Source organism: Anthonomus grandis, chromosome 18 (assembly GCF_022605725.1).
Source record: "Anthonomus grandis grandis chromosome 18, icAntGran1.3, whole genome shotgun sequence".
Classification (NCBI taxonomy): domain Eukaryota; kingdom Metazoa; phylum Arthropoda; class Insecta; order Coleoptera; family Curculionidae; genus Anthonomus; species Anthonomus grandis.
In genome coordinates, this window is record NC_065563.1 from 8236332 (window position 1) to 8247030 (window position 10699).

Below are 10699 nucleotides of genomic sequence, written 5' to 3' on the forward strand. Positions count from 1 at the left end.
GGTCTGGATGGTATGGAGGTAATCTTAGCACATCTTGACCTTTTGCATTGAAAAGCTCGTCTATTTCATATCGTTTATATTTGGGTTTATGCAGTTTTATTAAATGGTATAGTTGCGGCTTTAACATGTTATCGTCATATGATATACCCCTTAAACGCAACCATTGTTGCATTTCTACTTTTTTTGTTATTGTTGTTGGTGCTTTATCTATTTGCTTATTGTTGTATGGAGCATTGTCAATTACCACAACAGACCTTTGTTTTAGGTTTGGAATGAGATTGCTTCAAATTGCTTCAAATTTATTCCATCGAAAACCGATTTTATGCATTTCCTTACGCAGAGTCTCTTTACATCCTTGATACCCAGTATCTGCGACATATTGCATGCACTGTTTTTAATCAAGGAACTGTCTTCTCTGTGAAATGGTGGTTAATGATGTTTCTTCGCAAAATCTATATCCTAAATCTGCGTCGTCCAAGCGAATTTTAATTTTGGTATTTTTATTAGTTCTTTTAGGTGTTGAAAACGATGCTGATTGACCTGATGTAACCAATGTTGCCTCTTTTTTAATTCGTCGAAAACTTCTAATTTATACCCCTGTTGCTGCTGCGACGCGTTCTTAAATCTATAAAAAAAAAGTTAATTTATAAATCTGCCGCACATAGGTACATACCTATGTACATATGTACCTACATTATAAATTTATAAATACATTATATAAACTGACAATTTCCTTAAATCAAAAGTAGCAAAACAATAAACCTTACAAAGCAAAACTAAATTGTTGATGCTCTAATCTTAAAAAATATTTTTTGGATGGTTCTAAAAAAATCATAGCTTTTGACTCATGTGAATTGTTGACCTCGTCTGAAAAAGGTGCTGTGAAAATATTTTTCCAAAATACGTGCATCGAAAACTTAGTTTTCCATACCTGCATGATGTATTCCATACATGATGTATTTTGGATAAGCGAAACGAAAATGGATGTTTTTTAGCCGGTCTTATGACAATAAAAAAAGCGGGTGAAAAAATAAAATGTTACCATAGCAACGCATAAAACACTTTTTATCATTTTCACATTTTTATCATTTGAAAGTGACCGTCTTAGTCAAAATCAAATTCACAATTTAAAAAATTATCAAAACAACCTTTACAAATTTAATCCAAACTTTGATGCCCTTATAAAAAATACCGTACATTTCGCGGTACAATAATAATAAGTTAAGTTAATGTAATAATAATAAGTTAATGGTATTAAATACATACATACCTTTTCGAGAGGAATTGAAACTTCTCCAGCTACAGCTTCTGCTTGCATAAAATTTAACAAATTGCTAATTATTTACCGACTTTGACCGGTAAGAACTTTATTTTTTAAACTAGTTTGAAAAGGCATTTTGAACTATAAAAGTTTTAATATCGCCTCACAAAATATTAATAAAGATTTACTGCCGAGTGAGTATAGGTATTGCGAAGTAAATCATGTGAACACTACGAGAACACCACTTTAAATGAGCTCCCGTCGGTTTTGTCACCGCGCATTCAAATCTCAGAGGCCAAGACACTTTGGTCGACTAGTAGTATCGCCACCTCGTAACTCACTTGGCAAGTCTCCACTGTACAAGTATTTTCTGCAGATATTTTGCAAACGGAATTTAGATTCAGATAAACAACGAATAATAGTTTTTTGACAAACTTGCATTTTTAAGTATCATCCATCTCTTTTGGTTTGTATAAAATATTTAATTGCAACGGATTTTCGAAATTTTGTTTCATGGACTACAGGCTTTCGATTTTTCTTTGGTAATTTAGCTGAACAATTTTTCAGTAAAAACATATCTTGATTAACTTTATCTTTCGATTTATAAAAGAATGAAATTTTCTTATATCTTGCATTGTTATTGCACATTGGTAACAAGAATTAGCAAGATGCTTACAATCGGGCATTTTGGGTAATGACTTAGGCGTGTGCCTAAAATTACCAAAAAAATTGTTGTTAATAAGTAAAAATTAAAAAAAAAATCTGCAAACTTACCTAGCTGCTTTTTTTATGTTTTTCTTCCAAGATGGCTCATTTCGTAACTTTTTTCTTCCTTTACCGTACACTACTTCTTCAACAGGGACACTACCTGCCTTTTAACTATCTTCCAAATTCATTTTTATTTATAAATACAAATAATATTATCTTCTGTAAGCACACTTAAGTATTTAAGTAAAATAAACAAACATACGTGTGAATTACAACACTGTCGAATGCAAACAGAAACAGAATACTAAATAAAATAATAAGACCACGTCATTTCTTTAGACATTTTTTGACCGCCAATCGCATCGCCATAGTTTAATCTGTGTATTTGGTCAGTTACGCACCTGTAATTTTATGGCGCAGAATATTTCATACCAATAAGGCAAGTTTTGGAACTGTACCTTATTCTAAGAGCTAATTTTAAAGGGGATAAGACGAGTTTTGGTAATGTTTCTTATTATATTTAAGTTTATTTTAGTATGTAGTTTAATTATATCGCACCCTCAATGTAAAAGTAACATATCTTAAAAATTCGAGTTTTGAGATATTGCAATTTAAAATTTTGGAAACGGATTAAATATGCTTAACATCTATTAAAAACAATAAATCTTATTTTGCTAGATTTTAATATTTATACTCAAAATAAATGTTCAAAAAGGTAGGTATTACGTTAAACAGATTATTTAGAATTTTAAATAAAGTTGGAGTAAGTACAGATATTTTTGAGATGTGGTGCTGTTTTACTAGGCAAAAATTATGTATAACCTAAAAAAACTAACATAAAAAGGGCAAATTGTCAAAAATTAAATAAACAAAATTTTTATTCAAGGTAATACAAATAACATTTTAGAAAGTAATACAGAACATCCCTTTGCGAAAAAAATACAAAATATAAATTTTTACTCACTTAGTAAATTCATAAAAAAAGTATTTTTTTTATGGTAATTTTTTTAAGGTCATAAAAAAGTATGTTAGGGCTTAGGAATTAAGTTTTTTTGGCAAAGCGTTAAAAGTCCATCTTTTTCCAAACAACTAAATTTTTAGTTTTTTGGAATAAGCTGGCGACAATTTGCCACTAAATTTTCTTTTCAATTTTAGTTTTTCGTTTGCTTGATCTTAAAGAAACGTTATTTCGAACTTGTATTTCGCTGTACGGAACATCATCTCCATATTTGTATTTAAAGAACAAACTATCAGACTTGACCTTTATTTTATCAGTATCAGTGCTAAAATTTAAAGCTATATCAGTAGATAATTTTTGAAGATCAAACATTTCAGATTGATCCATTTCTTTTACATAATAGGGTTTTCCCCTTTTTTTTTGCACCTTGAATCACAGGAATCCACTGAAAAGGGATAAAAATAATTCCACTTTTTAACAAACGTTTTTTTTTATCTATCGCCTTCATTTTGTGTATGACCTGTTACCAAAAATGTATGCGTTATTGATTGAATTTCGAGGAAAATGGATGCATATAAATACAAACTAGCAATGTACTTATTTTTATTCTGCCCGGCGCAGTTGTCAGAATAAAAAGTAACATGTTTTTCTTGGCAGTTTCATCTAGGAATTGCAGAATACAACTTCCAATTTCATTTGCACCGCGCTTTGCAATATTCTCTGACCAAACGTAGCATGAACCCTCTTTGCTACCAATATTAAAAATTGTGAAATTGTATGTCGCCAATTTACTTGTAACAAAAGTCTGAGACTTGTGAGCAAGGTGTGGTAAGGACGGACTGTAAATCATAGACAGCTACAACTTTAGTTGAATCTTGTAAGGCATTTGACACATCAATTTCTTTTTCTTGTCGAGCTTTATTTTTGTTATCAATGTGTTTGTCGTATTAACTTTGAAGCTGAACTTTTTCTTCAGAAGAATAATTGGCATACCTTTCGCAGGTATTGCATTGGTCTTTTTTTGGTTGGTGCCATCCAATATTGTATTCAAAGTTAAAGATTTGTTCATAAATGCACGGCTTGACAAAAGGTTTGTTTGCCTCTTCACATTCACGTTTATAGTCACGGTATAGCGTCGCAAGTGTTAGACTTCCTTCTATAAAGGTTCTTGTTGTGTTTGTTGTCGAAAAAATGAGATTCTACTAATGACCCAATATGTTTTCTTACGCCGGCCTTTAATGCAGGGTCCAGTTTTTTATGATTCCCGTGTTTACCACGTAGATCACTGCTAACAATTTTTTTTATCACTGGTTTTTTTAAGAGCCTTTTGAATGGTAGTATCATCAATGTTTAAAGTGCTCATAAAAAACTTCTTGCAAACTCGAATTTTTTCATTGTTGATGTCAAAATAATAGGCTTGTGTGCAGTTCTTTCTTTGACTATTTTCCTTTAAATACTGGTATTTAGGCTTAATTGGATTGCATTAATTGTCGCCCAACTCCCTAAAGGATGTAAGAATTTCCTTTCTTAAATTTTCCGATATTTTTGTAATGCATTTTTGTTTACATTTCTCAGTACATGGAGTTTGTAGGAAACGTGCTGGGACTTCTTTTTTTTTAGATGTTAAGTAGCTTTCACCTAAATTTCGTTTTTGCTTTCTTATGAAGCGGGGCCAATTTTCTTTACTTCGCTTTCTCTTTCTAGATTTTTCTTTCGCTTTTCTCTCTCTAGAATTTCCATCCTCTCTCATTATTATTATTTAAAAGAGTGTGTTCTTGTTCCAAACTATCATCTGATTCAAACTCTTCCTCTGGATTATAATCAGGATCTTTAACTAAGGCATCCTTATCTTTCAAAGGTATTTGGGGATTAATTTCTTCATGATCAGCAATGGGATGGGCGGGATCACTGACTGGAATTAACCCATCATCACCGTAATTGCATATTAGTGATGACAATGCAGCACATTGTTTGCTTTGTATATTAAAATTTGTAGGTTCATATTCAGCCATTGATATAACAACAGGAGCTGACATTATTGCTTCATTTAAATCAACAAACTGAAAATTATTGGCTGTATCAGATGAATCCACCTAAAAAAGATACAATCTAATAATCTACATTGCATATTTTATTTAAAGTTGGTGCATACCATGATTTCTGTTGTGAAAACTTGTGGAATTAGTACTATCAGTGCTGATTTGCGGTTGGTCGTGTATGAAAAAGCACTAATAGTACATTAAAAAAAAACAAAACAAAAAAAAAGAATTTATTTACAAAATAACTTACTAACTTACCTCTGGTTTTTTCTCCAAAATATCAAACATCTTAACACGATTTGACATCATGATTTCAATATTAATTGCACAAATTACCCAAAATTAAAACACAAGATAATGCCTCTTAAGTCAGAGAGCATAAGTAATTATACTAAAGTAAGTCATTATACCAAAAACTCAAATTCGGTAAAAAGTGACAAAACGAGTTTTGGAAATCGATAACTCATTTAGTTACGCTTTCAAAACGATTTTATATTTTTCCGATTTTGAAATATTTGGAAAAAATCAAAAAAATGCATTTTTAAAAAAGGCCTGTATTTTTTTAATTTAACGTATTTTTAAAATCTGTAAAAAGATTATTAGGACAACTTTTTAACGACGACGTATACCTGAATTCAGTTTATGTTTTCGTCGTTTCGGTTCTAAGATTCCATCCTCAACTTCTTCTTTTTTTATGGTGGCCATTTTGTTTTTCGCTAAATCAAAAAGATCTTTTTTTCCCTTTAAAATGATGTATAACACTTTATGAAAATATTTTATGTTTACGTCAAAAAATTAAATAGTTTATTTTTCGCTGAGTTGGCCATGACTTTTATTAGTTTGTCGTACACACAATTTTTATTAACTTACTAACTTGATAACTTATACTTTTACGTAATTTCTAAATAAAACAATAAACTACTTGTAACAATATTATTAAATTAAACTATTCAAAACGACGGCCATTTTTGTTAAAACATTTTTTACATTTCTTTAAAACACTTCTACTTACCTGGCGCAGGGTGTTTTTATTTATATTATTTAAGACATTCCGAACCCCATTCTCTAGTTGTTTAAAAGTCGCAGGAGGTTCAAACTTCGTAAACTTAATTTTTATTACGAGCCCTAACAACTATATATTGGGACAAACTAAAATACACATGTAATTTAATTTTTAATATACTTCTATTTTTTAAACTTTTTTTTTAATGTAATATTGTTTAAACAGTTAATTAATAACAAAATCGATTCATTAGGAACGCAAAAGCACAAAATATCTATTCTAACACACCAAATTATTTAAAAAATGCTAATATTGGGTGGCAACTAAATAATGGGACAGTATCAAGTCACAAGTTAAAAATGATACCAGATAAGACAAGTTGGCTGCAAAAACAATTAATAAACAATGTTGTCAGGGACGACAGACACTTCTTTATTAATTAAAATGGTGCGTGGTATCTCGACAAATTCAAAAATTCGCGAGTTGGTGGTTAAAAATTATTCCCGAAACAAATGAATACGTGAAGTGGCGGATGAACTAAATTTTCATAAAAGTACTGTGTTTAATATAATAAAGCATTATGGGGAAACTGGAGGAATTTTACATAAGAAAAGGAATAGCCCAGGTCGCCCAAAATTAGTTTTTGATAGGGATAAAATATTGCTTGTTAAATTATGCAAAAAAGGTCGAAGAAATACGGTACGGCAGGTAACGGCAGAATGGAATCATGAAACTGGGCATAATTTGTCAAGAGAATGTTGTCGCAAGTGGATTCATAAATGCGGATTGAAGGTTTATAAGGTTATTGCAGATCTTACATTAAACAACAAACTTTTTTAATACATTTTTTCTTATAGGCAAAGGAAAAACCGCTTTTAACAGCAAAACAAAAGAAAGCCAGGCTGATATGGGCAAAATCTAAATTGTCCTGGTCAGTAGAAGATTGGTCCCGCGTAATTTTTAGCGATGAATCAAAATTCGACGTATGTGTTGGTGATTACCGAAAACGTGTGATTCGCACAAAAGATGAGGCTTTCCATAAGGACTGTTTAAAACGCACCGTAGAGTTTCCTAAAGGAATAATGATTTAGGGTTGCATGACACTTGAAGGATTAGGGTGTTTTGAGTTTATAGAGGGCACCGTAAATGCTGCAAAATATCAACAAATTCTACAAAATAGCCTACTTCCAAGTATCGCGAAATTAACAGTTAATGAAAATTGCATATTTCAGCAGGATGGGGCTGTTAGGGGACCACCACATAAACTGCCTTTCTTGGCCTTCTAACAGCCCAGATCCTAATGTCATTAAACAGTATGGCATAAAATGAAACAGACATTAAGGAACAACCGTCAAAGAACATTGCCAGAACTTAAGGCCAAAATAGAGCAGATTTGGAATGAATTTACCCCCGAATAGTGTAAGGTCTTAGTCCAATCAATGCCCAAAAGAATTCAAGCAGTTATACAATCTAAGGGCGACGTTACTCCATTTTAAAAATTGAAGTTCGTGTTTGTCCCATTATTTAGTTGCCATCCAATATTAGCATTTTTTAAATAATTTGGTGTGTTAGAAGAGATATTTTGTGTTTTTGCGTAATTTACTGTTTAAACAATATTACATTAAAAAAAGCAAGTTTAGAAAATAGAAGTATATTAAAAATTAAATTACATGTGTATTTTAGTTTGTCCCAATATATAGTTGTTAGGGCTCGTATATTACGATACACTATTGGACAAAAGTAGAGAAACATTTAAAAGTTAGGTTTTATTTTAATATGACGGGATTAATGGAGTTCTATACATAACAATATTTTTAAAGAAATTGCACATGTTTTGTAAGCGCTCACAAAACTTTGTGCTTTTTAACTATTCGGTGAACTATAGATTTCGCCATGACGTGTAAATTTGCCCCAATCTGCGACAGAGGAGTGCATGGATTTTCTTCCAAAGAAAGCAAAACGTCAAGTTGTTCATTTTCATCTCGAGCAGGACGACCAGATTTGGCATATCTCTAACATGACCGAATTGTCTAAATTTAGCCCCTATTCTACTCACCACCTTTTGACATATCGGAGGACGATCAGGATGGATTTCATTGAATAATTGAGCAGCTTCTCTTTGAGTACGTGTTCTATCACCAAACCCAACCATGCACAGCATTTCTATTTTTTCTCGTTCCGTTAACTTTACCATTGTGAAAACCGCAACTTTGCTCGTACACTTCACACTTGACAATATCTGTTTGGCGTACAACTATCATACAGTTTCTATAAAAATACACGTTCACCAGCCAACAATGAAAAAACACGAATGAATGGATTTTTGCTCTGTATAAAAATTCTCAGAGATAAGGTGACTCGTAAGGTGAACTTCAATAATAATGTTTGGTCGTCTTTTTTTCGATAAGTTGAAGATAACTGTTGACTTTAGGTATAGGACATGATGCATGAAACATACGTACACACATACATACATACACACATACACACCCCTGAATTTTAAATAAATTTAGACATAACTTTTGGGATCCATGTATATGGACTGCCTAAAAACCAACAAAATTATGATCAAAGCCTGTGGCCTCAGTTAAAGAGCCACGAGTTAAACAAAAACATTCCGATCATGGTGTTTGTTAAATGCAAAATCTTATTTATGTCTGAATTCCTAAATATTTTGGCAGTAAATATCTTTATTTATTGTTTTTAAAAAGTTCCTCTACATATGAGCGATAGTGTATTGATACCTATGTTTACATATACATTATATTCACATTAATTTATTTCTAACGCGTTTTAGGTTTCTGGTTCTGGATCACATACCAGACGAAAGAACCCAATTGATCATAACTTACTTGGAGGATCTGGACCGGCGGGGACCTCCGCCGCCCCCCACCGCCAGCGAACCCAACAGACGCGTCAAATAAAACCCGAAATGTTTAGTGTGTTGTGCAAAAGTATGTGATTAAGTTAGTTGTAGTTTGAGGTAAGACCTTTTCATTAATAAATGTGTGCAAACTTAGTAATTTTATAAATGAAACGGAGGAGAGAATTTAAAATGAATACCGGGGGGTGTCCCAATTATTGTTTTTTCTTTCGAATTTTTTTTTCGTCGCATTTAATTACTTTAAAATTAATTGTTTTCCAAATTATAGTTGACCCCCCAGCAGGTTCCATTATAATATTCTTAATTGTGTTGTGTGATAATGAAATTGTATGCTCTAATCACTTTAAGCCCTCTTTATGGGCATATAATGACGATAAATAGTAATGAAATAAAACTCAAAGTCACAGGGCTCAAATTTATTAGATTAAAGTCAGAGGATTACACGTGTTTCGCCCATACTAGGCATCATCGGATCCACTTGTGTATTCACCAATAAAAAGAACAATAAAAAGAAGCAGAGAACAACACTACATGATACACTTTTTCTGACTTTAATCTAATAAATTTGAGACCTGTGACTTAGAGTTTTTTACATTACTATTTAATGTAAGCCGGTCTCTTTGAGAAAATATGGACTATTTTTTGGAATATAATGACAATATTGAAAAATTATATTTTTTGAGTATTGGCACCTCAGACAAGTTTTACCTTAGCGACACCTCTCGCGTTCCGTTTTAATTGCTGTAAATTTTATTCTGATTTCATGTAAAAATTGGTACCAGTAAAGTACCAAGTATCATTTTATATGTTTTAACTAGTTTAAAATGCAATTTAATTTTTTTTTTTTTTTGCTTTAATACGATTTATTCTTTAGGTTAGGGTTTCTTTGTTATGCACACGGTGTAAGTAATTTTTACTTACAAAAAGATGTATCAATATTGTTTATTAAAAGTACGATAGCAATATTGTTTGAGTTATTTATCCCTTTTTTCAGTTATTCTTGCAAATTTATACTTAACATATGAAGGGTTAGGGGAAAAAAGCAGGTAAGTCAATTTTTTTGATATATTGAGATATTGGGAGCATTCAGTTCAGAATTAGCGTAAGTATCTTTAGAAACACTTAAACTGGATAAAAGCAGGCTAGTCAGCCGATATACGGCTTCAAAGTTTTACTATAATGGAAAAAAAGCAAGTAAGTCAAGCGAAAAGAGGAAAAACCAGGCAAGTCAGTAATTATAACGAAACGCCGCCATTGCCACCTGGCACGCCAACAGCCTGTGGCGTAGCTACTGGGGTGGCAATGCCACTCGGCGCCAGCTTACAATAAGCGCCGTTACGGCGCGTTCCCAATTTAAAACTCTTTAATAATATAAAAAATAATAAAAATATAAAATAGTAAAAACGACTTTGCGATAAGTGTTTATTTCGGCACGCGGACAAAGGACATTCTTGAATTTTACTTGGCTACCTTTCGGTATGAAGTATTGAAGATCCTTTGTGGCTGTAAATAGCCATCTACTATGCTGTCGAAAACACCGCCAAGGCAACCCACCAACCTCCGCCTGAAGCGTGACCAGTTCCAGCGAAAGAACGCTGTCACCGTTCACGCCTCCCTAAAAATTAGCGAGGAAAGAGGGGCCCGTTTCTTTTCTTTTTCTTTATTTCATCTTTTCATTCAGATTTACAATTTTCAACTTTGCACAATGCTCACAATAATTCTTATTTACTTACTTGCTAATTTGCTTATGTTCTAATTATAATAGTGGCTTTAAAGTTGAATTTATTAACATTAATGAAGTTATTTCTACATACACTGGTGTTTCTTGTATTATTGCGTGCTGGGA

General features: G+C 32.1%; 1 protein-coding gene across 1 annotated transcript in view; it reads left to right on the forward strand.

Moving 5' to 3' along the window:
* The window catches only part of LOC126746864 (transcription elongation regulator 1), a 114474-nt gene extending 104658 nt beyond the window's left edge, over window positions 1-9816 (forward strand). The window contains exon 18 of the mRNA XM_050455254.1: window positions 8767-9816. Within this exon, the coding sequence (XP_050311211.1) occupies window positions 8767-8893 (127 nt within the window). The 3' untranslated portion in view covers window positions 8894-9816. The remainder of the gene's footprint in view (window positions 1-8766) is intronic.
* Window positions 9817-10699: the final 883 nt, after the last annotated feature.